The sequence below is a fragment of the Podarcis vaucheri genome (genome assembly GCF_965113315.1).
Source record: "Podarcis vaucheri genome assembly, chromosome: 5".
Classification (NCBI taxonomy): Eukaryota; Metazoa; Chordata; class Lepidosauria; order Squamata; family Lacertidae; genus Podarcis; species Podarcis vaucheri.
The window spans coordinates 71,523,773-71,551,103 of NC_138763.1; the positions used below are offsets into that span (position 1 = coordinate 71,523,773).

At 47.4% G+C, this 27,331-nt stretch overlaps 1 protein-coding gene and 1 long non-coding RNA gene across 2 annotated transcripts in view; both read left to right on the forward strand.

Annotated features, from left to right (window-relative positions):
* LOC309532214 overlaps nt 1-27,331 on the forward strand; it is a 41,234-nt gene that overhangs the window by 9,194 nt on the left and 4,709 nt on the right. The gene's annotated exons all lie outside the window — the stretch shown is intronic.
* Nucleotides 1,852-26,614, forward strand: LOC309532171 (testican-2). The gene is made up of 9 exons (XM_082222214.1): nt 1,852-1,896; nt 6,919-7,033; nt 8,250-8,364; nt 15,577-15,691; nt 17,749-17,868; nt 21,167-21,385; nt 23,213-23,275; nt 24,345-24,482; nt 25,490-26,614. The coding sequence occupies exons 2-9, from the start codon at nt 7,002-7,004 to the stop codon at nt 25,633-25,635; spliced, it is 948 nt and encodes a 315-aa protein (XP_082078340.1). The 5' UTR covers nt 1,852-1,896; nt 6,919-7,001; the 3' UTR covers nt 25,636-26,614.

The window sequence follows — 27,331 nt, forward strand, 5'->3', positions numbered from 1 at the left end:
AATCGCATGAATGAGTTGACACAGTCCTGCAGCTGCCCGATAAGCTCCAATATCTCTTGAGTGGTATAACATGTGAAGCAGGGAATCATGCAATGCTGTATTTAGAAACAATTGCATGTTGCTCTGACCTTCCGTGGTCTCCAGGCCTGACGTGGCGCTGCTCGCACAAATTGCTCTTTCGCGTCAGCCTCTGTTGGCAGCTAACATCTGCCCTGGCTCACCATCTTGGATCAGGTATCTGCCCAAAAATATGGAGAGCAGATGGGGAGATTGGTGGGCCTGAGGGCCAGATGCAGCCCTCTCAGACTCTCCTCAGACCGCAACCCCTCTCACAGGCCTTGCTCTGTGCCCCTGTCAGATGTTTTTGCCTGGCTGGAACGGTGTGCCAGGGTGGACAATTGAGAAGTGTTTGTGTTTAGAAACCTCTGGCTCTTACGTGGTGTATTTCTGTCCCGTGTCTTCCTCCTCCCAGTTGGCCCAGCCCACCACTGTCATAAGGCCCTCCAGAGGTTGGTCAGGAGGGAATCCGGCCCTCCATCTAGAGGGACATTCTAGATGGTTCCGTGACATTGGTGTAACTCCCTTCCCGCCAGAGCCTGGCAGCATATTTGTGAGAACCCAGTAAGAGGGCTAGGTGCACCCCTCTCCTCCACAGGCGAACCTTTCCTTCTCCTGCCTGTCAGGTCACACGTGGCAATATCACCAGTTCCCATATCCTAAAAAAAATGTAGATGCGCTTCAACACAGGAGTGCCTTCACAAGACCACTGTACCACACGGAAGAGGGAAGCAGTCTGTCTAAATAATAATAATGGTGTTCTGACTGGTCAGCTCAGAGCCATAGTGGATGAGATTTTTTTAAAAGAAAGAAAGAAAACTGCTGAGGTGTGGGGATTCCCTGCCCCCCAATCCCCACACACTTCATTTTGATGAAAGCGGGATGGCCAAGGGCTCTATCATTAAACTGCTTTTATTTTGTTTTTCTGGTTGGTAGAGCATGTTTATTTCTGATTGCATAACACTTTAAAGCAGAAAATGGCTTCATTGATTTGCAGTGGGCTGCTAACTTCTGATTGCTTGCTAGCTTGGAAAATGTGAAGAGATTTTTTTTTATTAAAAAAAAAAAGTAAAAAACAGGTCACGAACGACAAGAGAATATGACCTGGTATTCTGGAATGCCTGGATCTTCTTCCTAGTTCTACACTATAGTGTCTTGCAATGGCTGAGCCCTGGCATAGCAAACCTCAATCAGCTGATGGTCAGGGTTTGCTAGGACAAAGGGCGTATCACTTTGCAGGGGCTGCCAATCAGCTGATCAGCAGTGCCTGCAAACCCCATTTTGGCTAAGTCAGGTCTTTAGCTGCACCACACCTGACACATCTCTATCAGCATGACATCATATGTGATGTCAGGTGGGCGTGGCTTGGCTAAAATGGCCTTGTGGGCCAAAATTGGAATTGGGGAGCCTGATTAGGCTCATCGTACGGAGGTTTCCCATCGCTGTTCAAGCATGGACAAATCCCACAGAGCCTAGTCCATTTCTTTGCTTTGTGAAGAATTGAGGATTTGAGAAGATTCAGCCTTCTTAAGCGCCAGCCCATCAAATCATTGAGCTTCTCCTGCAAAAAGGGAACAAAGGGTAAAGCCAAGAGAAATTACAGCAACAGAGCCTCTTTCCTGGAATTCAGGCTGTCAAGGAAGCATCACTGTCGCATCCTCTGCATAATATTATCTGTATGGATTTTGATTTGCCTGGAGTTCTCAGCATCTGGATTTTTATAGTTGACATTTTCTCTTGTTCAAACTCTTTTAATTCACTTAGGCTGTCATTTTTTCTTTCCCCCCATGTAGGATGACTACATCAAAAGCTGGGAGGATAATCAGCCAGTTGATGAAGGTACCCTTTTCCCTTTTGGTTCCGCTTAATCTTTTTAAAGGACCTGTTGCGATCAAGTGCCCAAGACCTTGTTAGGACAAGGTTCCCCCTGCCCTGCAAGATGGTAAATATGAGAGCAAATCTCACTTGCGTCTACCTTGCTTTCATCTGTTCTAAAGACGTTTGAAAATGGCTTTGAAGGCAAGACTATCAAGCCAGAGTACAGGCGTGTTTGAAGAGAGATGTGTTTCCTGGTTTCGGTTTTACTAGCTGCAAAAAATATGTGTGTACAATGCAGGAATTGCATTGTATATTTGTATATGTAGTCTTTCATATACAATCTACCTGCCAATGCATATTCTTAAAAACACAAAAACAATTTGTAGACAGGCCAAAGTTTTCCCTGCCCTTGATAATTCATTAGAGTGGGCTACCCATGGCCTTAATCACTTTCTTCTGGGGTGAATTCTGGTGCTTTTCCAGGTGTTTGGGTTAGTTAAGTCTATTTCCCTGCATGTTAGATGAGGTTGTTGTGTGCCATTGAGCAGAATTGATTGTGCTTATGCGAGTGATGGAAATAACCCCCTTTTATGTTAGTGGAGAGGCCCGCTTCTAAATGTTTACAGTTTGCAGGTTTGGTTTCCTTGGTTAGTATCATTTAATTGCTACTTGAAATCGATGCCTCCAGAGTTGTGACTTCACAGATGATTGAGCCAAAATTATTGGGTGGGTGGTTGATGTGACAGAGGAAAAATTTGTGGAGTAGAAGCACAGAGTTGAGCCCTGAGCAGCTGTCCAGATAATAAAAAAGTGGAATGGTGCAGGACTCAATTTCATGCAGGAGAGGAAATAATCTGAATCAATGGCTGTTTCAGGGGCTCGTCGGGAGACGTCCACGGCCGTTTTAAAGCAGTTGAGTTTAGATGTTGTAGGGCTGTCTCGGGTGGTACTGCAGTTTGCACAAATGCTTTGCCAGAGAAGTCCAAATGGGCACTCCTCTGATTAATTTTAAATCTGCTTTAAAGACCTTCCTGTGCTTGAAGGTTTCCTAAATTTGGTCTAATTTTAATCTAAGCCTTGTAGTGGGATATGAGGGGTGTGTGTGTGTGTGTGGGTGGCTGGCTGTGTATTTCCTCTCCTTTTTTTGCAAGTGGGGCAGTTGGCGCTGATCCAACAATATCCATGTGCAACAAGCCAAAGCTGTGCACATGTAGCTCTGCCAAGTCAACTGCAGTTGCGCTGATCAGCTGTTAGGTAGGGAAGAGGAACAGGAAGGGTAAATGCAGCTGTGCTCCTCTGATTGGCGGCATTACAGCTTTCAGATACGGCTGCCTTTTTGGCCTTTGTGTTTATGCGATTCTTCACGTGCATTTTGATTCTTTTTTGCATTGGCCTTTCCATCTAAACCACTTCAGCAGGGATATCTACTGAAGGGTGGTGTGGACATTTATGTAAAGAGGTCAAGTAACAAAAGCATGATGGGAAATTTTAGTTTTCAAAAGGGAGACTTGGATGAAAAAAAGGGGGTAGATATTCTAGCACACGGATGGGGAATGTTTTTCACCCAGAGGGCCAGATTACCTTCTCAGCAATGTCCCGAGGGCCACATGCCAGAAGTGGGTGGGGCCAGAAACAAAAATAGGTAAAACAATGAGTGTAGAGTTCAGGAGCAGGTTCCAGACTGGCAAAAACGTTCAGGGAGGTTGTGAAGCCGAAACTGTGAATTGTGTGGTCTGGGGAGAGGGGATATGGCTGATGGAGAGCTCTGGGGGTCCAAAAGAGAGCGCTGGTGGGGCCACCAGACCTGAGGTTTCCCTTTCCCTATTCTAGGGAAAGTACGTATATGGGGCATAGGGAGAACTGATGGAATAGTTTGCTGACTTAGATGCTGTGTGGTTACGAAACTTAAGCTTCCTAGCCAACCTGGAACAGAGAAAGTTTTTTTCTTCTAGGCAAGACCATTGGGTCTGTCTAGTCTGCTACTTCAACTGACACAAGAGCCTTCCCCATTCCTTGCTTTCTGATCCTTCTCCCTGGAGATGTTAGGGATTGCAATCAAAGCATGTGTTTTATGGCAAGCAACTTGAGTATATCCACATGTTTCCTGAGCAACACGATCTTCTGTTGAAAAATCTATGCAAGAGAACAGCATGCTCAAGCTATAAGAACAGACCATAGTTCAATTGCAGATGGTTTTAAATTTATTTATTTTCTAAATCACAGTCAGTTTTGATTGGCTTTAAATTCATCACATCCTTTTATCCTTCCTGTACACCACTTAGATGCTAAGGTGGCAAGTGGTGTAGACATGGTTGACTTAAATAACATTGACACATAAATAAGTAAGAGTATATACTTTGCATACCCAAGCTCCCAGGTTCAGACTCTGGCATCGCCAGGTATGGAGCTGGAAAAGATTCCTCTCCGAGACCTTATAAAGCCAAAGCCAATCTGTGTAGGCCAGGAATGGGGAACCTTCAGATGTTGATGAACTCCCATCTCCCATCATCCCTTGCTGGCTGAGGATGATGGGAGTTGGAGTCCCACAGCACATGGAGGCCACAAATTCCTCCATCTTGCTTTGGGCAGAACTGAAATAGGTGGACTGAGGTCCTGATTCTGTTTAAAGCAGGTTTATACATTCAAGCTTTGAGGAGCTGGAGTTTCGCTGGTTACCACCGCCTGATCTTCAAGTCACTGCTGGCACCAGACTTCCCCCCCCCTAAACTTTTAGAAAATTGAGTACTTGAGCACCAGTCCTTTGATCTCCCTTGGTTTTATTAAATAAAGGCAATTCAATTTAAAGAATGCCTTGACTGCTCTGGCCTGACCAGAATACTGATTTGCTGACCTTCAGAAAATAGTGCAAGAGCATTTTGTTTTTCAAAGGCTGCCTGATCCAGGCTGCAAAGTTCCTGCCGTTGTAAAGTTTGCTGGCTTTGAACCCACGCAGATTTAAGCATGCTTATTATGCCCTTTGAAAGCGGCGAGCTTAAGGGCGCTTAGCTCTACGCTGCATTGTCCTCTGCGGCCCAAATCCAACAGCAATCACGGGCAGCTAGTGATGTGCAGCTGGAGGGACTGGGTTTAGAGGCACATCTTCCATTCCCATCCAAAGATGCATCTAGCCTATCCTTCTCCAACCTCAGGTGCCCTCAGGAAGTTCCAAACTACATCTGCCAGACAATTTGGTAGAGGGTAGATAACCACTGCAGCCCAGCTGGAGATGTGTACCTTCATTGACAAATGCAAGCAGGAGGCTGTTTCAGGAGACCAGTCATTCGGGCCGGATTAGAGCACACGGCTTGAAATTTGTCTGTTATTCTAGATTTGACACAGCGTACATGGAAAGCTGCCTTCTGCTGAGCCAGCCCAGTGGTCCATGCAGCTCAGGATTATCTCCGTTGACTGGGTGCAGCTCTCCAGATTTTGAGGAGAGAGTCTTTCCCTGAGCTGCTTGGAGATGCGATCGAAACTTGATCGTTCTGCATTCAAGGCATGCAGTCTACCACTGAGCTATAGCTGTTTCCCAAATTTAGCGATGATTAGTTGTTGTGGGCATATTACCTAAATCTCATCGATTTGGGATTTAGATGTTTGGATGCATAGAGTGTGTGTGTGTGTTAAAAAAATAAATCTAAACAAAAATGTGTTTGAAAGGGGAGTGGCTAGAGACTAGATTTCAGGTGGCAGGTGCTAGTTCTGTAGAGAACCATGACAAAAATATTGGTCTCAACCCAGCAGATACCTCACCTTCGTGGTTAGGGCTTTTCTTGCACAAAGTCCTCCATCACACACAAACACGCCCTGAATGCAACTCCAAAGAGCCTTCAGTATATGTAGTTCAGCATTGGACACTGCTGCAGGTGAGTAAGCCAGCTGATTTGTCGAGGCCCACGTTGGCAGCATATTGACAGGCACACATGACAAGTGTAAGGTGACCCTTGACTGTGTCCGTGCAGGACAGCTGCAGCTGCACATTCCTACCCGTTCCTCAGTGAAGATGGGAATGTGAATGCTTATACGTACCATGTCAGGTGGTTCTCTCGCAGCACCTTTTTGCATGTGGTGGGAATCCACGCAGGTCATAGAGAGAGCACATGGCAAGAAGGTTCATTGCTGTTGCATATTGGGGAGCTGTCTTCCTAAAGCGGTGAGTTTAGGCTTGTTTGCAAAGGCAGTCGGCAGTACACGGCACACTGCGTGTAAATAATTTCGAAATCGTTGATTGTAGCAAAGTTGTTTGTAATAAAGGTAAAGGTAAAGGTACCCCTGCCCGAACGGGCCAGTCTTGACAGACTCTGGGGTTTGTGCGCCCATCTCACTCAAGAGGCCGGGGGCCAGCGCTGTCCGGAGACACTTCCGGGTCACGTGGCCAGCGTGACAAAGCTGCATCTGGCGAGCCAGCGCAGCACACGGAACGCCGTTTACCTTCCCGCTGGTAAGCAGTCCCTATTTATCTACTTGCACCCGGGGGTGCTTTCGAACTGCTAGGTTGGCAGGCGCTGGGACCGAGCAGCGGGAGCGCACCCCGCCACGGGGATTCGAACCGCCGACCTTTCGATCGGCAAGCCCTAGGCGCTGAGGCTTTTACCCACAGCGCCACCCGCGTCCCGTTGTTTGTAATAGGGTTGCCGTATTTCAAAAAGTGAGTATCTGAACACAAAAGTTGTTGAGCTTTTCCTGCAAAATCTCAAAATGAAGTTGCTGTGCTTTTTTTTTTTTAAGGAAATTTACCAAAAAATCAACACTTCCGACATTGCCATACACCCGGGAGTCCCGGACGTAGGGCGGCCCTATTTATAAGAGAACACTACAAATGGGAAACTAGTCCAATTATCAGACTCAATTTAAGTTGATTTGTGAAACAGCTTCTGATCCTGATATACTTGCATGTAATGAAGTATTGCAGACCGTGGTTGCTTTGTGGTTTTTAGCATGTTGTGTGTGGTTGTCTGCAAGCTTCTGCTTTATATCAGGCAGCAAACTCTGCTATAAAAAGGAGCATTTAGTCATTCACACTCCATTTACTTCTGGCTTTAGGTGTGGACACCACTAAGGATCCCTGCCAGAAAGTGAAATGCAGCCGGCACAAGGTGTGCATCGCCCAGGGCTACCAGCGGGCTATGTGCATTAGCCGCAAAAAGCTGGAGCACAGGTAAGGAAGCAGCTGGCCTCCCCACGAGTCCCTGGTGGGGCAATGGGTGTTACTGAGTGACTTGCTCTTGCTTCCGACGAGTCCTTTTGTGGTGGGCACAACAGGAAGTCAATGGACTTATAAGTCAACGGAGGACAACCCACACTTAAATACAGTTGGCTAGTAGATTTAAAAGTGATTTGTTTTATTCAGGATATTGAATGAATGTTTTTAAAAGTGCCAAGTGCTTGTCAGCCACCTGCTGAAGTGGCACTTGTTAGCCAGGACTCTGAAACTCAGGACCAGGTATATTTCGGATCATGTGACATCGTTGTGATGTCAGGTGATGGAGGCACTGCCCATCTCTCAAAATGGCCCATGGGGGTGGTCAGGATTTGGCCCGTTGGCCAGATCCTGCTCCCCACTGCCTGTTCTCACTGAACAAGCAGGTATAGAGTTGCCTGCACAATTTCCATAAGTCTTAATTAATTTTTCTTTTTTGAATTTAAGAGTGAAAAGGCAGGGGAGGAATAGGCAGTATCCCTAAGGGAGGCCATTTTGCGCAGGTGAACTCATTCCTTGTGGCTAAGGCTCTCTTCCACTCCTTCACTTAACATTATGTGTTCACACATGAGCTCTCTGCAAGGGTTCGCCCAAACTCCTGTGAGCTAAGAGCGGGGAGAAAACAGGTGCATGCACACATTCATCTGAACACCGTTAAAATCTCCCTTCAGACATTTGCTCTGGATACAGGATGGTGTGGAAGTGGATCTGGCCCATGCAGTGACGCTGGGACTGGGGTTTCTGTGCAGGCCCCTGCCTCTATCAATCCATGCCCATTCGCCCCAAATGGCTGAAGAGGCCTTTGGCCGCGATGGCTTTTCGCCCCTTTCTCCTGCGAACAAATCATATAACTGAAGGTTAAAGCTGTCGCTGTTTGGCAGGCGGAAGCTCTCCGTGTGGCTTTCATGGGAGCACAACAGGCAGAAATCCATAGGTGAAGCTTTTGCTCCTCGTGGCTCTGTGAAAAGTTTCCCTTGTGGATCCCTGCCTTTTATCTTACAGTGATCCCTGAGGAGCACTCTCCGGTCTGCAGTTTCGGGATATTTCACATTCCTCAAGTGCCAAACAGAGAAGAGCGCATCTTGTGCCTGAGGGCGTGTTTGCTGCGAGGTTATCCCTGCTTTAATACGAATTCTTTGTTTCTTTCTTATCTCTCCCTCCTGTGCACCCACAGAATCAAGCAGCCTACCCTGAAACTCCATGGAAACAAGGAGAGCTTGTGCAAGCCTTGTCACATGACCCAGCTCGCATCTGTCTGTGGCTCCGATGGACACACTTACAGCTCCGTGGTGAGAGAAAATGGCAGCAGCTAAGCCTGGAAAAGAGGTTGGCGGGAGGGCAATCGTTCAGGGGAAGAAGTAGCTGCAACGTTTCAGGGGGTCTGGTCTGAATTTCATACCTGTTTAGTATTATGCGGGGGGGGGGGGCGTGCAGGGAGTTTTTGTATCTCTGTTCTCTTGAGTTGTTTTACAGTCTTTGCTTGTTCCTTACATTCTTAAGAGTCATAGGATTGCAGAGTTGGAAGGGTCCCTGAGGGTCATCTAGTCCAGCCCCCTCCCCCGCAGTGCAGGAATTTGCCGCTGTCCCTTAAGGGGTTCGAACCCCACAACGTTGGCATTATCAGACCACACTCTAGGCAACTGAGCTGCTAGAATTAGCTCCAAGTCCTGTTGTTTCTCTACCCACTCACCTGTTCTATCTTCACAGAAGATAGAACAGGTAGGTTAAGCTTAAAAACAAAACAAAATCAACCACCTAGTAATGAACCCAAAGTTATTCAGCTGGCTTTATGGTGTACTGGGAGTTAGCTCTACAAATAGCTTGTAAATCCTAGTAGTAATAGTAGTAGTAGTAGTAGTAGTAGTAGGAAGAAGAAGAAGAAGAAGAAGAAGAAGAAGAAGAAGAAGAAGGAGAAGAAGATAATACAAGGGAGCTTCCCGAAGAAAAGGTGTTGTTGTTTATTCGTTTAGTCGTGTCTGACAATTCGTGACCCCATGGACTAGAGCACGCCAGGCACTTCTGTCTTCCACTGCCTCCCGCAGTTTGGTCAAACTCATGCTGGTAGCTTCGAGAACACTGTCCAACCATCTCGTCCTCTGTTGTCCTCTTCTCCTTGTGCCCTCAATCTTTCCCAACATCAGGGTCTTTTCCAGGGAGTCTTCTCATGAGGTGGCCAAAGTATTGGAGCCTCAGCTTCATGATCTGTCCTTCCAGTGAGCACTCAGGACTGATTTCCTTCAGAATGGAGAGGTTTGATCTTCTTGCAGTCCATGGGACTCTCAAGAGTCTCCTCCAGCACCATAATTCAAAAGCAGCAGCACCATAATTCAAAAGCAGGAAAGGTAGCAGCGTATAAATGTAACAGATAAATAAATATTTACTTGCGTCTCATGCAACACTTTGCCATGGGAAAAGCTTGGTTCTTTAACTTGTTATTGGGGCCTGTTTGTTTCAGAATGGTTGCTCAAGGGACTAATAGTTCCTCTTTCCGCATTTCTGGATTGTAGTGCAGAAAAGCATGTTCTGTTGGGAGACTCAGGAGTGAGGCCATCTCATTGTGAGGGAAGTGCCTGTCTGCTTCCTTAGGACGAGACTCAGGAGTGTGAGCAGAAGACATGGAAGCCACCTGCCCCTTCCTCTTGATGTGTCTTTTGACTGCTCACAACACCTCTCCTCTCAAGCTTAGAAACTTTGCCCTCTTTCCTACATTGCCATTTCATGGACATAATTTTGTACTTCATTAATGCTCTTCTCCTCTAGGCTATCAGTGGGTGGCCTAAGTCCTCTCACCATTCATTTCCATCTGTAAAAATCTGTAAAAAAAATTTTGTGAAAATTGTAAGGACACATTAACCCAAACTGTGGAGCAGTACTTAGTACTTCAGTACAGTTAAATAAATTACATACACACACATACATATATATATGGAGGCATTGCTAGCGAGCGATATTAAAGATAATAAACAACAAAGACAACTTCTCTGGCACCTCTGCTTAATTTATCACCAACCCACAAAATTATATCAGGATTATATATAACCCTTTGGTGGAGGTCCCAGAGGTGGAGTAATTGGTTGATTTTAAAGATAAAGAAGAGATAATTATGAGCTGGTCCCCCCTTTTTTTCTTTTGAGGGCAGCTAAAATTGTCATTACTAAACGCTGCAGATCTGCAGAATTCTCGTGAATGCTAGTATGATGAAAAGAACCAAAAAGGCACAGAGACAATAATAAAATGAGGCACAGCTTTTAAGAGAATAACAAATTATACGAAGGCTTCACTTCCTCTGGTGCAGACACACATTTAGTAACAGAGGGAGGGATTTGTAGCGCCAAGGAGATGACTCTGTCAGCGCACACATTTCTATTTGCCTGACAGAGTGGTTTCCCTTCTCCTCCCTTCTCATGCTGTACTGACCCTCGGCCAGTTGTGCGGGCTTCCTTGTGCAGCCTTCTGCTAGTGCCTCCACCCCCATCATTCAGCCTGGACACTGAGGTCCAATGCTGAGAGCCTTCTGGCGGTTCCCTCACTACAAAAAGTGAAGCTACAGGGAACCAGGCAGAGGGCCTTCTCGGTAGTGGCACCTGCCCTGTGGAAGGCCTTCCATCAGATGACAAGGAAATAAACAACTACCAGACTTTTAGAAGACATCTGAAGGCAGCCCTGTTTAGGGAAGTTTTTAATGTTTGATGTTTTATTGTGTTTTTAGTACTCTGTTGGGAGCTGCCCAGAGTGGCTGAGGAAACCCAGCCAGATGGGCGGGGTATAAATAATACATTATTATGATGATGATGATGATTATTATTAGACTGGTTAGTCAAATCAGACTCACAGTAACAGAAGTCAGACGAATTGTCCATCCAGCTCAGTATTGCCTGCACTGACTGGCAGCAGCTCTCCAGGCAGGAGGCCTTATCACTCCTGCCTGGAGACGCCGGGGAGTGAAATTGGGACCTTCTATACGGAAGGCACAGGACGCGGGTGGCGCTGTGGGTTAAACCACAGAGCCTAGGACTTGCCAATCAGAAGGTCGGCGGTTCAAATCCCCGCGGTGGAGTGAGCTCCCGTTGCTCGGTCCCTGTTCCTGCCAACCTAGCAGTTTGAAAGCACATCAAAGTGCAAGTAGATAAATAGGTACCGCTCCGGCGGGAAGGTAAACGGCGTTTCCATGCGCTGCTCTGGTTCGCCAAAAGCGGCTTAGTCATTGCTGGCCACATGACCCGGAAGCTGTACGCCAGCTCCCTCGGCCAGTAAAGTGAGATGAGCGCCGCAACCCCAGAGTCGGCCACGACTGGACCTAATGGTCAGGGGTCCCTTTACCTTTACCTTTATACAGAAGGCAGATGAGCTACGGCCCTTCTACAAATTTATTTTATCCTCATTGTCACCTGTAATAAAACAGGCTTTTGAAACGATATGAAAACGTGTTTGGCCCATTGACCAGACCAGAAATCAAGATGAGTTTTGGCAGCAAGATCAAGGAATCCTTTTTTCTTTTTTAAGGGCACCTTCATTTCTGGGGAAGGAAATACTATTGGCTGTCCCTGGTGTTGGTTAGAAAAGGGAGAATGTTACCCAGATGTTGGTATCAAAACATCACATTCTGGAAACAAAATGCATACAGTTAGGACGTTGTGAATGGTTTTGGCCCACGGAATCGTGACTGGAACCAGCAGGTAGAAATGGCAACGGAGCAGGTTTCCGCTTAATATTAGGAGAAACTTCCTAACAGTAAGAGCTCTTTGACCGCTTTGGGAGGTTCTCTGCTGGAGCTGTTTAAGCAGAGGCTGGTTGGCCCTCTGTTAAGGTTGCTGTAGGGGGTGCTGAACTCGTTGACCTTTCGAGGCACCTTCCAACTTTTTGATTCCATGAAATGTAAAGCAGGTCCCTTAAAAAGACGGACAGCAGCAATACAAGTATCGCCAAGGGTTTGAGGTCATTTGACTTTCCTTCTAGACAAAGTGAGTCTCTGGGTAACAGTGCAGTGGTATATTTACAGTATTGGAAGTGAGTGCAATATGCCTTTGCGTTGCATGCAGTACAGTGAAGCTGTGCAGGATTGGTGTGACTCACTGAGCCAAAGCTCGTTTGGGTAGCCCTTGTTATGCTGTGCTGACCTACTTTTTCTGCCTTCTGGCTGTTGGAATGGGGGAGTCTGTTCCAACTAAGCTCTTGCCTTTAGCACATACAATTGCATTTAACTCTCTCAAAATAGAGAAGCGAGGCTTGTGAAGAATCGCCTCCCGGCCTGGGGTAAACTGATTCAGAAACCGAAGCATGGTTCATTTGCTAAAAACTGAGGCTGGTTTTTATACAGCTCCTGAAGCATGCGATTCAGAGATCTTTTACGGCCATTTTTGGATTGCTCCGTATGGTGGCTGGGGCAATTTGCAACAGGAAGTGAGGATTCTGAGTCTTTCCTGCTTGTCTCCTCGCATCCCGAGCACTGATCTGGCAGTGAGGTGGAGCATTGGAATTATGGCTTTGCCGCTATGTAAATAGCTGTAACATGCTTTGAACCGACCACTTGGAACCATAGATTTGGAGGTGGTCTTGTTGGACATGTAGTTTGATGCAGGAAATCCAGAGCTGTCCAGCCTGTTTGAAAGCCTCCAATGAGTAGGGGATGGGAAAAGAAATTCAATTCAGTTTGCGTGTAAAGATGAACGAACCTACTTCATGCTTTCCAACACAATACAGCCAGTCTTCAAAAGTCACACTTTTCTGAATTTTGTAGTGCAGCTCTCCTGAGAAGTAATGTGTACAAAAATGCACATACTGGCGTAAAGTGTGCATAAAAATGCATATATGAGTAAAAAATGACATGAAACAGTTTATTGTATTAGGAGAAATTGTTTTGTGTACACTTGTTCATTAGGGGAAATTGCATACAAATGTGTAGATTAGGATAAATTTACAGAAAAACGCTGGTAAACTTTCATGGTAAGTTTTTTTTTTAAAAAAATCACAACCATGTGGAAATATGGAGAACCAAATTTAAGTTTGGAGAAATGAAAAACTGGAATAAATTGAAGATTTGTCCATCACTTATGCCAGTGAGGGAGACTGCACCATCCCTCTAAGTAATCAGTTCCATTGGCCATCTTGCTCAAGTTTGTTTTGGGTTTTGTGAATCTACCCCTTCATCTTCCCACCAACTAAATGCTCCATTTCCATATGGTCTGTGTGTGGCGTTTTGTCACAGCCAAATATACTGAGGTCCTTCCCTTTTTTTAAAAAAAAAAATGTTACTCTTTCTCCCATCCCATCAGTTATTAAGATGTTTGTGAATTCCCCATGAAATCACAGCAGGTCAAGTCAATGCCTGGGGAAAATATTTTTCTATAGTTTGCAGGCAACAGGCAGCCAGTTTGTAGCCTATTATGCACCAAAGAATGTTGAGAAGCCTTAGCCCGATTAGTTCGAAACCAGGACACAGCAGGAAATTTCATTCGGGGGAGATTAGCACTAAGAAGATTCATTGTTATTTGCTTTTGGTTCCTCGTTGCCTGAAGAGTTAAATAAAAAAAAGTAACAGGATCAGAAGGCTGGCCTGCCGCAAAACCCTTCTGTTGCAATCTGCCCTTGGATTTCAAAGGGGTCAGCGGGAGAGAGATGCTTGTTGCTGGAACTTAGAGCTCCTAAATGTACTCAGAATAAAGAGCAGGAATCATCATGGGAAGGAGGCAGGATCTAGCCATGGAGCCCTAACATTCACAGAGCATGGGGGGAAAGTTTGATTCCCCATCCTTACGCAGAGCCCTCCTGTATTTTGGCATGAGATATGGTGGCACTGTGGGTTAAACCACAGAGCCTAGGACTTGCCGATCAGAAGGTTGATGGTTCGAATCCCCGTGATGGGGTGAGCTCCCATTGCTCGGTCCCTGCTCCTGCCAACCTAGCAGTTTGAAAGCACAAAGTGCAAGTAGATAAATAGGTACCGCTCTGGCGGGAAGGTAAACAGCATTTCCGTGCGCTGCTCTGGTTCGCCAGAAGTGGCTTAGTCATGCTGGCCACATGACCCAGAAGCTGTATGCCGGGTCCCTCGGCCAATAAAGCAAGATGAGCGCCGCAACCCCAGAGTCGGCCATGACCAGACTTAATGGTCAGGAGTCCCTTTACCTTATAAGCTGAATCGGGTGCACTATAATTAAAAACCCCGTCCATGCCTTTGCAATCAAAATCCCATGTCAAGCCAAATTCTGTGACCTGTGTAAGCGGGTGAAAAATAAGCCCATTTGCAAGATGTCTCTAATAATGAAAAATAGCGATCAATAACTAAATGCAGAATTCTGCAACATTTATTTTGTGCTAGTCATTAGGAGCATGAGAAACTGCCTCATGCACTGAAGCCCCACCCCAGCTACCAAAAGCCTTATTTATTCCTCGCTTCCTTCACCTCCCTTGCACACATACTTGTGTATATATCTTCCCACTCATAAAAGCTGAAATTCTCAGGAAGCCTCGTTTTGTGGTGCCCCTTTCCCTCCCTCCCCCCATGGAAATCACGGCAGGTGTGTAGCCTTGGCTAGTAACAGAACCCTTTCCTAAGTTGGACTACATCAGCTGAGCACCATTGCTCTCGCTGGGCATGGCTCCAGAGGCAGAGTTCATTATACTGCCATAGGAATACTTTCCAAGACCCGCTGTGCTTTCTATCGCGGACAAAAGGGAAATGGTCACACCCTCCGATTTATTATATTGAATGTCAGCATATTGATATACACAGCCGCTAATCCCTGTGATTAATGTGTTTACACTGAAGCTGATTAATGAAGTCGTTTCCCATCAAGGAGCGTTCGGAGGAATATTATTCATGGAATTTGGAATTGGGCAATTGGGCAGGGGGGTGGGGAGTAACCGTTATGAACTTGTGCATGAGTATTCAGCCATTGCATTAAGCAGTAAGTCAATCATCATCTTAGTGCAGAACTTAGAGTATCCGTTTGTTTGTTTGTTTGTTTGTTTGTTTGTAGTGTTTGGACCCTGCTCTGGAAGCTGAAAAGCAACTTAACAATCACTTAAAAAGCAGGACAGTTGCTGCCCTCAGGTTTATAATCTAAAAGAGATGATACGAAAAGGGGGAAAGGGATGGAGGGAAGATAAGCAGACTCAGGCACCAGGTCTTGCAGGACCAGCTGGGATGGAAACAACTTAAGGAGAGGAGGAGCCAAAAGGGTCTGGCCTGTTGACCGAGGTGGTGAAGTGATCCTGCCTCCCATCTCCCCTTCTGCTCTTGCTCCTGCTGCCAAAAGATAGAGGAGAGAGAGGCACTGTCTACTGTCTAAAGGTGTGTGATCTATGTTGGACAGACTAGACAGGGACTACCAAATGAGGAGGGGAACGTCAGGCGGCAGCAGAGGAGCAGGTGAGATGAGGTCGAGGAGGTTCATGGCAGGCTCTCCTAGACCAGCAGAGTCCCAGAGCCCGGATGCCCCGCCCCCCATTTGATTGGCAAGTGCTGACTTCTCTGACTGTCTACTCTCCATTCTGTCTTGCAGTGCAAACTGGAGCAGCAAGCCTGCCTGTCCAGCAAACAGCTGACGGTTAAGTGCGAGGGGCAGTGCCCATGCGCGAGTGAGCATAGCCCCACCTCAGCCACGGACACCAAACAAGGTCAGGGGGGACATTTTAGTGAATAGTCTGATAACGGCATCCTCTCCTTCCCTTTCTCTCTCTGCTGCTTTTTGTGTAGACAACAGAAAGCATGCCTAAGAGTCTGGCGCTAAATCATATTCCAAGGGGCCCCAGTCTCCCTTGATCATGCCATGTGCATTTGTCTGCCAGGCAAACTACATGAGACCATGATCCAGGCGCAGGCAAGCTCCCTCCCCCAGTAACACATCTCACGCTGCAGTTCCGTGTGCATTGTCATTATTCTGTTCTGGAAAGGTGACCCCAGGGCTGGCATTGCTACCAGGCAACCTTGGGCAGTTTCAGGGCTCCAGCATTGTGGCAGCGGGCACTGCTACTGCTTGCCATGGACCCACCTTAAAAAAACAAACAAAAAAAGAGCTAGTTCTCTACTCTGGGTCTACTCACTGTTTGAATTTCCTACGGGAAATACCTACGGGACCGCCTCTCCTGGTATGTCCCACGGAGGACCTTACAGTCCTCAAATGAAAACATATTGGAGATCCCAGGCCACAGGGAAGTTAGGCTGGCCTCAACCAGAGTCAGGGCTTTTTCGGCTGTGGCCCTGATCTGGCGGAACGCTCTGTCACAAGAGACTAGGGCCCTGCGGGACTTGACATCTTTCCGCAGGGCCTGCAAGACAGAGCTGTTCCACCAGGCCTTTGGCCAGGGCACAGAGTGACCCCCTCCTTTGGAGATCCTCGTAGAACTCTGGCCCAGTAGTTGCCATTTGATTTTGAATTGATTTTAGAATATTGATTTTAGAATGCTGTGTTACTTTTATTGCTGTTAGCTGCTCTGAGCCCAGCTCCAGCTGGGGAGGGCGGGATATAAATAAAATTTTATTATTATATTATTATTATTAAAATGCTCCCTTCCCCACAGTGCAGCATTGGGCATTCTAGGGCAGTGTTCAGAGCACAGTCTCAGCTGCACACTAATGCCAGGTAAGCCCACTGCTGGGGAAGGGCTCCCATAAAGAGTACACATTGCCCAGGTCCCCCCCCCACCCACACACACCTTGGGTCTCCTAGACTTGGGTCAATATGGTGCTGACCTAAGAGCTGTGGGAAAGCTTAAAGCACCAAAAGTCAGGTTCCCCAATGACTGCAGTTCTGGTCCATACAATAAAGATTCAGAAATCATTTCAGCACATCTGCCAAGAGCTAGACGCATGGGAATGGGAAATCCAGTTCATGCTACACCGTCGTTTGCAAAGAGGAGGAAGGAAGGAAATAGGTCTGTCTCGTTGTTGCTTAGATTTCTTCCTTGCCCCTCACCATAAGGACCCAAGGCAGGTTTAGACAGTATTCAAACCAGGTGAACCAATTTACAATCAAAAAAATAAGGTGAGTCCTAAAAACATAACATAGGCATCAAAGGCCAAGATAAAGAGGTAAGTATCTGCTATGAGGCATGCATGATATATATGTGTGTGTGTGTGTGTGTGTGTGTGTGTGTGTGTATATATATATATATATATATATATATATATATATATAGCTTAATGTTACTTAGTGAATAAAGCACTGTTACCTGAGTAAAACCTAGCAAATTAATTAGCAAATTAATTGTGTAACTTTTGTTCAATTTGTTGGTATAAAGGTTGTTTCTGAGTTGTATGCTATTCTGTACCTAAACCCTTAAAATGGCAGGCTTCTGTCTGCTGCTTTACATCCCCATAAAAGTACAGAAGGCCAAATTCTAGACAAGTCCAAGATGTGTAACACACTCTGGTTAGGCAAGTGAGTGGTGCTCTTGTCAAATCCTAGAGTTTATCCACCATTTGGACAGCTCAGACTTTTGTTTAAGGCAGGGATTTCCAAGCTAATAAATGTCACAAGTCATCCCCTTCCCCAACTCCTTAGTAAGCAGTCCTTTCTGTACTACACACATAAACAAACTGACTTTACTCCACGAAGGTGGAATGTTTTGCTACATGAAAGAGACTTGCACAATGAATAAAATAGAGTTTGGGTGTCTTTCATATTCTTCCCAGCTCGGGGTGCTCAGTTAATAATTCTGCATTTGATTTACAGAAACCTGTACTGGGCAAGACTTGGCAGACTTGGGGGATCGGCTCCGTGACTGGTTCCAGCTCCTGCATGAGAATGCCAAGCAGAACAGCTCCGGGAGCGCAGGGGCCAATCCAGTGAATGGTATGCAGAAACTGTGGCCGTTGTCATATGCATATGTGTACACAAACAGTCATGGAAAGACAGGGACGGAGCCATGCAATCTCCGAAGAGATTCTCTCTGCAGTTACTGGACTGATATCTGTGTCCAGTGATTCCCTTAGACTGAACGCATTTGAGCTGCAGGTGGATGACTGCATGATTAAATAGGTTTAAAAAACAAACACTTTTCTGTCCTTGGAAAGCCTGCACGTTGGGGAGAAAGGGTTGCGTTCAAGGTAGTAGCATTAAGGCGAACCTTAAGTCAGGATGAGGATTTCTGCTTGCACAAGGAAATGTTCTCCTCCTCTGCTTCCCCCCTAAATCTCTTCTGGGGTTTCCTCCAACTCTCAGAAGTAGATTTGAGGACAGCGGCCAGGGACCCAGTTGTGTTAATGCAACAGTTCTGTTGAATACCACCCATGTTTCTTCTATATATTTCTTCCTGGTTTTCCACACACAGGGAGCTTTTCATAGGGGATAATGCTGAAACATGTGATTCACAATCTGCGAAGTGGTACAGTCCTGGGGATACTTATGCGCAATAGGATATTTCTGAATGCATACTTTGGCTTAACCCAGGGGTTACTCTCCCATCATCCAGAGCCAGCATGGCCAATGGACAAGGATGGAAGGGAGTTGTAGTCCAACAACATCTGGAGGGCCACTGGTCACCCCCCCCCCTTGGCTTAACTCCTCTATTTCCTCTAAGTTATACCAGGAAGAAGGTTGTTTCATTCAGGTGTGAAAGACGCAGGAACACATTCAGCTGTAACTTCTGCAGTGCAGACACACCAGTGGGAAAATTCCGCCATGTTTTCAGGATCAATCTGAGAAAGCTCTGTGTCCTGCACTGAACGAGGGAAGGTGACCACAATCAGCCCTCCAACAACTCCCATTAAAGAGGGACAGCCTTGTTGCAATGAATAGGACTTTGCGAGAGCCACAGGCTCATTTATTTCGCCGGAGCGGGTGCAGCAGATGTGCCTGGTTCCGTCAGTCTTTATTCCTCCTGTTGTGTCAGCTCTTATTTCCCCTTGTGAAACTAAATTGTTTTTGCTTTGGCTGAGCAGTTACTTGTTGGGTGCCAGCAGCTTGTCGTATTTCGGCACTAAACTGGTCTTTATGTGTGACTCTATTAGTTTATATGCCATGAGATCAGGAACGGGGAATCTGCAGCCCTCCAGATGCTGCTGGACTACGAATCCCATCATCGGCCCCAGCTGCCGACCAAGCTGGCTGGGAATGATGGGCAATGTAGTCCAATAAACTCTGTAGGGCCACAGCGTCCCCATCTCTGCACTAAACAGTTCTTGAGTCACCATCATGTTCATCCAATCAGATTTGGTGCGTTTAATGCAGCTTTACATGTGCCATTTGCCACATTTTCATTGGCTGAAGTACAATACTTTGTTCTCAGAGCTGATCTGAGAAATTAACGCTCTAACGACAAGCTAGAGTTTGTGGAATTTTCATATTATTATTATTACTATTACTATTATTCCTTTTGTAGTTTGATAAAAGGAGAAATGTACTTAGCACAGAAAGTTGGACTGGTTTGTCGTCAGCAAATGCACATTTTGTACATTAAACCAAGCAAGCCCTGCTCATCTCCTGGCTGCTTCCACGGAGCAGAGCTTTCTGTGTGGGCCACCCACATTCTGCCAGTTGCTGTGTGAGCACAGCAAGGTACAGGTTTTTGCGCACTTGTTTGTTTTAAACAAGTCCCCAGCCCCTGAGCAGAGTTGGCAGATTGGTCCCAGAGCACACGCAGAACGTGAAGTGCGACCGGTCAGGAAGAAGATCATTAGTTTAAATGTCAGTGAACAGAAAGCGCCAAGCCTCGTGCTTCTCCCACAGGCGGGCCTGATGCATTGGATGAAGTCTTGCCGCGCTGGGAGGGCGATGCCCTTGTGCCCCCCTTGGCTCTGCCGCTCCCGTCCCTTGACTTTCGTAAGCAGAGCAGTGAGCCGCCGTGGCTCACCTCCAGCAGCGAGGAAGTCCATCTGGAACCAGCCTGGCAGCAGCATCACAAACTACGTAGGAGATAGGAAGTGAAGCAGGCCATGCGGGGAAATGGCAAGGCTCCCGTCTCCTTCAACAGCAGCTGCTTTTCCTAGAGGGCCACTTTGAGAAGCGAGCCGAGCGTGGCAGGCCGATGCCGCAGCCATGACCCTTTCAGGCGGGCTGCCACTGTCTTCTGCTGCCCTGCGTTACACGTCCTCCTTTCATCTTCTGCCTCTAGCTTGGCTTCAGGAAAGAGAGGGGTAGCAGCTGGTACCGTGTAGAGGACCAGATTTTGCCAGCGGGCCTGCAGTTGTTCACCTCTGCTCCATACATGCTTAACATGTATTTGCCCAGCAGAACTGTGATGGCGGTATTTTGGGGTTCCGGTGCAGAATTTCAGGCCTGCAGGCCTGACATTTGAATCCTGTGTACAGCAGCATTAACAGACAGCCTTTCCAGGAGAGGCCCTGCATATGCACCGGCTTGTGTTGATGCACGAGCTTTTAAATAAGTAAAAATTCCGCAACTAGGAAGACGGAACTCTGTGAGCGGCATAAATTATGCAGATCGAGCCTGTTTGCATAATGCATGCAGCTTCTCTGAGGAGCGGCAAGGCACTCCAGGAGCACCTGCCTCTCAGCCACAGGGTGTTCTGCTCAGCTTCTCGTTTGTGTAGCTCCTAAGCATCACCTACACGTTTTTAATCACCACTGTCTTTGTAGCCATAAGGTCTAGCAGCTTGCTTGGTTTCTTTAAAATAACGAGTAGAACCTGCAACAAATCACTGCAGGTGATCTACCTCTCAGTGCAAGGGCTCCTGTTCAGAGTTGCAGACAGACATGTTATCCTTAGGATACTCCATTGCAACACACAGACACACACTTCGGGTTGTTTTGTTTACCAGCTGACACTCAACATTCCACAGCTGCTGAGCATGCTCAGTCTCCATTGGGTTGTCTTTGGGGTGGTTTTGCCTCCTAGGGGTGTATTTTTTAAGTTTTATACTTCTTCTTACCTTGAGGTTCACCTTCACACGCTGCTTCCCCCGTCTCATCTCTCAGAAGCCCCATTTCGGCTCCAAACCACCTGAGTTCACTCTTAGAGGGAACAATGGAAGCTGAGGTCCTCAGGGTGATGAATCCTGCATCCAAATCCCGCACTTGTGGGCGCAAGCGGCCCTCGTTAGAACTATATGCGCAGAGGCACCTTCGCTCCCCCTTACTCTTCTTTCTCACTCTCTTCTGTTGTTGTTTTTTCAAACCTCATCCGCTTGCAGTGCTGGACAAGAGCCTTGTGGCCAGTTGCAAAGACTCGATTGGCTGGATGTTTTCCAAGCTGGACACCAACGGCGACCTTTTCCTGGACCAGACGGAGCTGGCAGCCATCAACCTGGACAAGTACGAGATCTGCATCCGGCCTTTCTTCAACTCCTGCGACACCTACAAGGACGGCCGCGTCTCCACCGCAGAGTGGTGCTTCTGCTTCTGGCGAGAAAGTGCGTTGCTGCAAGGTTGCTCCTTTAGTGTTGACTCCTTCCAGTCAGTCCTATCCCGCCGTTCTTTATATAGTGCCAACTGTTGTAAGTGATGCTGAAAGAGATACACACACACACTGACAAATGGGCTTCTCCCTATCTTTCACTGATGGCACTAAGCAAAAGGCCTCTTCTTGGCTGATGTGTTTTACCATAGCATAGTACTAAGTTCAGGGACGTGGGTGGTGCTGTGGGTTAAACCACAGAGCCTAGGACTTGCTGATCAGAAGGTCGGCGGTTTGAATCCCCGCGATGGGGTGAGCTCCCGTTGCTCGGTCCCTGCTCCTGCCAACCTAGCAGTTCAAAAGCATGTCAAAGTGCAAGTAGATAAATAGGTAGCGCTCCGGCGGGAAGGTAAACGGCGTTTCTGTGCGCTGCTCTGGTTCTCCAGAAGCGGCTTAGTCATGCTGGCCACATGACCCGGAAGCTGTACGCCGGCTCCCTCGGCCAATAAAGCGAGATGAGCGCCGCAACCCCAGAGTCAGTCACGACTGGACCTAATGGTCAGGGGTCCCTTTACCCTTTACCTTTAGTACTAAGTTCAAGCTATTTAAAGAGTTACAGATAGGTAGCTGTGTTGGTCTGCCATAGTCAAAATAAAAAAATTCCTTCCAGTAGCACCTTAAAGACCAACTAAGTTAGTTCTTGGTATGAGCTTTCGTGTGCATGCACACTTCTTCAGATACACAGATACCTATTTAAAGAGGTGCTCGTTACAGCCCCACTTAGATTAAAGATCATCGTCCTTTATTTGCATGCCACCTTTCCGTCATGAATTTTGCTCGTGGTGGCAAAACTGGCTAAGTGGCAACAGAATTTAACAATAAGTTAACCAAAACATCTCGGCATCTCAGTAAGAAATATACCAAAAATTGAACATTAGTAAGGTCTACTAATATACGATGGGGACGCGGGTGGCGCTGTGGGTAAAAGCCTCAGCGCCTAGGGCTTGCCGATCGAAAGGTCGGCGGTTCGAATCCCCGCGGCGGGGTGCGCTCCCGCTGCTCGGTCCCAGCGCCTGCCAACCTAGCAGTTCGAAAGCACCCCTGGGTGCAAGTAGATAAATAGGTACCGCTTACCAGCGGGAAGGTAAACGGCGTTCCGTGTGCTGCGCTGGCTCGCCAGATGCAGCTTTGTCACGCTGGCCACGTGACCCGGAAGTGTCTCCGGACAGCGCTGGCCCCCGGCCTCTTGAGTGAGATGGGCGCACAAACCCCAGAGTCTGTCAAGACTGGCCCGTTCGGGCAGGGGTACCTTTACCTTTACCTTTAAGGTCTACTAATAAAGCGCAGAAACATTCCTGTAAATAAGGCACCTTCAAGATTAATTCTGGACCCCAACGGAAGCCCCAAAACATCACCCCACCTTGATAGTCTCTATCAGCATGCTTTTCCCCAGACTTGCAGCGAAGCTGGTCTCTCTTATATTTTCTCCCCAGAAGCTGCCAATAGTTTTTAGGAGGGAGAATATTTGCTTCGCGTTTATGTAGTGCTTTTTCTTATGAACTCAGAGCCCTTTGCATATATACTTCAGTAATCCTTGCAACAAACCTGCAAGGTAGACCAGTGCTGTTAGTAAATGAAACACCTGGTATTTATGTAAGTGGTTTTTCTTAAGGGCTTAAAGTGCTTTGCACATGCAAGGTAGGCCAGTTCTTTTACCCTCGTATCAGAGATTACTGGAAGAGAGCGGCTCATTTATTGACGAGCACATGGCTCCCCTGAGATTGTTTTGAGCTGGTTTTTGGCAATCCTGGAATGGACGCGTGTTTTGCTTTGGGTGTTTCAGAGCCTCCTTGCCTTGTGGAGCTGGAGAGGATACAGATCCAGGAAGCAGCCAAAAAGAAACCTGGTGAGTTGTGGAAATGGGGAGCTATTTGGGGATGGGTGAGGGAAGGGGAAAGGGATCTTGTGGATGTCTCGGTGCTGATAGTCAATGCTTGGAAGGTACGTCACCCAGCAGGGCTAGTTTCTCTCACCCAAGCCCCATCTCTGCTTGCCCCACAGCTGAGGGCCAGAGGAGCCACACCTGTTTTAGATGATGGTGTCATGGAAATGAAGATTTAGGCAGATCTAACGGCTCCTCCCTAAGGTCCAGCTCAGGCATCCCCAAACTCAGCCCTCTGGCTGTTTTGGGACTACAGTTCTCATCATCCCTGACCACTGGTCTTGTTAGCTAGGGGTGATGGGAGTTGTAGTCCTAAAACAGCTGGAGGGCCGAGATTGGGGATGCCTGGTCCATCTCATACATGTGGGTGGCCATGCCCAAAGCAGCCTTATGGCTGGAGCCATTTGTGCGAGCAAATCCCCAATCTGGGCAGATTTCAGTGATAATCGTGCAACAGCTCATTGTCGCAGGCCAGGGGTGTTTGTAGCGGTGCAATGCCCTGGCTGTGTGCATGTATGGCAATCCACTTACTACACGTTATGATTTTTGTCAGTGGTTTTTGCACACCATAATTCTTGTCAGGGAAATAATCGATGTGTGAAGATTTTCCCTTGTCGTTTTCCATTGCATATGTTTATGCGGGAAAGTACCTCTGAGGTCAGATCATTTTTGGTGTATTGAAGAAGCTAAATTTTTAAGGTGGTTCTAAGCACAATTAAATATAAAGTCCGTACTCTGGCCAGTTATTCCTTACAGTCTAAGCTCCTTTCTTATTCAAAGTGTATGATCTTCATGTAAATTCCCAGTTGCACAAGATGCTGTGGGTTGCTAGGGTTGCCATATGTCCTCTTTTTCCAGGACACGTCCTCTTTTTTGGCATAGCAATCCATAGTTAAAAGCAGAAGTCGGCAAATGTGTCCTCTTCTTCAAAACACAGCACTCCTAAAAATCATTTCCCAGCAGTGAAGTCCTGCTGTTGCAACCATTGTATCCCAACTCTACTGACGCCCTGTTGCTGACTTTGCTTTCCCAGGGATCTTCATCCCCAGCTGCGATGAGGATGGGTACTATCGGAAGATGCAGTGTGACCCAAGCAGTGGGGAGTGTTGGTGCGTGGACCACCTTGGCATGGAACTAACAGGGACGCGGATGCATGGGAATCCAGATTGTGGTAAGGAGAATGGAGAGGAAAGGTGGGAAGAGCTGTTGGCGGGTTGGAGCACAAAACGTACACGTTGCACACGACAAGGGGGGCCTCCAACGTGGCCCCTGTCGTGGACTGGTTGGATGCAGAGGAAAGAACCAGCTGTGGAACCCACAAGAAGGCTCAGAGCCCAGGGAATGGTGGTGGGACCACAATGAGCGGTCAGAGGGCGAAGACTGGGAAGAGGAGGTGTCGGAAGCTGAAGAGGTAACAGGACTGAGTGAGCAGGGAGAGTCTGTGGCAGAGAGGAGTCCTGAAGCTGAAGCAGGAGAGGAGGGAGGCCAAGAGGCAGAGAGGAGACTGGCTAGTGAAGAGGCACAAGTGTCTCCCCCTCTTGCGGAGACCAGCTCCCCTCCCCCTGGTCTCCCAGAACATGCAGAGAAATGAAGAGGGCAGAGGAATGGGAGACAAGACAACAGAGCCTTCGGCTGCTGGGGAAGGAATTGAGGGAGGAGCCTTACAGAGCGGTGGGAAGGTGGGGACCTCGCAACTGCTTCACTGGGGCAAGACCTACTAGGAAGAGTTGCTGTGATCTCTAGGCCTGCACTGTTTTGGTTTCTTTGAATAAAGAGTTAACTTCACAGACAATGGACTTAGGCAGCAGTGAGGAGGTAGGAACCTTTAGTCTCAGCAAGTGCTTTTGGGTGGGGGGGAGGGGGCAAGACTTGCCGGAGACGAGTTGCTGTGCTCACAAGGCCTGACACTCCTGGGTTGTTGTTGTTGTGGGGGTTTTTTGTTGTTTTGTTTTTTGCTAACAAAGAGTTAACTCCAACTTGCTCAGTGTGATTTCCTGCTGGCTCGCTCCTGTTGGCCCCACTTGTAGAGCTGAGCGGACAGGCTTCCTCGCCATGGAAGAGGTGAATGAATGCCTTCTGAGGGGGAGGGTTCACCCTCCGCGGTTACCAAAGTGCCGCACCGCCATTTCCTTACTAACGCTGCTGCTTCTGCTGTTGTTGTTGTTCTCGTCACTGCAGATGATATCGTTGGATTCTCTGGGGACTTTGGGAGTGGCGTCGGGTGGGAAGACGAGGAAGAGAAAGAGACTGAGGAAGCCGGTGAGGAGGCCGAGGAGGAGGAAGGGGAGGCGGGAGAGGCCGACGACGGAGGCTACATCTGGTAGAAGCCGCCGAGGGCACAGTTTGGTCAGGATGCTGGCTGCAGGGCTGGGAGACGGCCGTCGAAACCCGAAGGAGAGGAACAGCTTAACAAGATGATCAGGAAACACAGTTGAATGTAACTAACTATGGCAGAACATGTTGTGTGTGTGTGTGTGAGTGTATGTATGTATGCACCTCCCTGGGTGAGTCCATTCTCCTTACATGGCCGTGGGGATTATCTTGTTTCCCACCCCCCAGCTTAGCAGAGATCAAAGCTGTATCAAAGCAAAATGGGAAAGGGGGCAAAGTATTCTGCACTGTAGGTTCGGGTGGTCTTTTTATATATATAAATATATTTAAAAAATGTAATTTAATTTAATGTTTAAATTGTCTTATCACACATTTCCACTCGTAGCCAGACCCCCAAATATGTTTACCTGCCCCATCATCTCTCGTGTTATGGTTCCTAGCAATAGCTTCCAATAATTTACACATTGTTAGTTATGTACACCCTGGTGCACCAGATTGCTTTCAAGCACATGCTCTGCAAGCGCCCAGGAGTTCTGCCAAGCATTCCTGGGTCTTCGTTGCAATGGAAGAGGTGTGATCACCTGGACTTCGGCTGACAGGTCAGGGATGAAGAGCAGCCCCTTTCTCTTCCTTTGACCATATGTTAGATCCGTATCAGGCTGGGACAGGTAGCACAGCGCTGGTTGCAAACTTGGCTAGCATATCACGGACTTCTCAGACACCGAGAGGGTCCTGCAAAATCCTACCTCCCTGGAATATTCCCCACAGGCGGCTTGGCATCCTCGTATTGATTTAAGAACCAACAGGTGATCACAGGGTTGTGCCCGCCAATTTTGAGGGTCCCATTGTAAACATGTCTCAACTTTATCTCTGGTCACTGTAGAATAATGGGCTTCCATATGGCCTCTCGGTGCCCTGGCAGAGTGACAGAGGCATTTGGGCACACAATTGGCTGAGAAACACTGATTTATTTTTTAAAAAAGGAGAAATAACATTATTGATTGTGGAATGCAAATTTGTGGGGCAGGCTAGGGTAACTGATGGCAAAAAGGCATCCCTAGCTAGAAACAAAAAAGGGGGGGGGCATCATCCGTCAACAGCAAAACAGCCACCCCAGGAGGTTTGCTTCCGAATGATTTGGGTTGCAGTGTGGCGTTGCTATTGGCTGCTTTGTTTCTAGGTAAAGATGCTTGGCAAGATGCTCTTTTCTACATTCTTTTCCATGTCGGGGGAACTGTAGGCTTTTCGCCTGGATAGGGTGCACCATGGCAAACTTTAAATTCTCCTTTGAAAGAGACAGGCGTCCCACTGCTTTGTGGGCCTGGGTTCCTGCAGGTGTGAGATTCTGTGTGTGAGTGTGTTGCAAGTGCATGGGTGTTGCAGCCACGGGTGCCCTCACGCAGTGTGAGCAGATGGCGGGTGTTTGTGTGCGTGCGTGGAGAATGAGGGAGGGCCAGCTTGGCTTATTACATTGAGCATTCCAGAGCTTACGCAAAAACTGCGCTTCCGGTAGAGCCATCTAGGCTTTCTGTGCAGCTCCATATCCTTCAAATACACACACAAAAATATGAATAACTGTGGGATTTTTATTTTTTTTAACGTGAGCTAAACCTCCCAGTGAGCCCGGCCACATGCTTGCGGTGGCACCATAACAGAGAACACTTGTGTAGCCCAGCTGTGATAATAAAC

Excerpts from the sequence above, each read along its gene's own strand:
- LOC309532171 (XM_082222214.1), top strand. The coding sequence starts at position 7,002 with ATGTGCATTAGCCGCAAAAAGCTGGAGCACAG. Across the intron at positions 7,034-8,249 it reads CGCAAAAAGCTGGAGCACAG|AATCAAGCAGCCTACCCTGA; the intron begins GTAAGGAAGCAG and ends GTGCACCCACAG. Across the intron at positions 8,365-15,576 it reads GACACACTTACAGCTCCGTG|TGCAAACTGGAGCAGCAAGC; the intron begins GTGAGAGAAAAT and ends TCTGTCTTGCAG.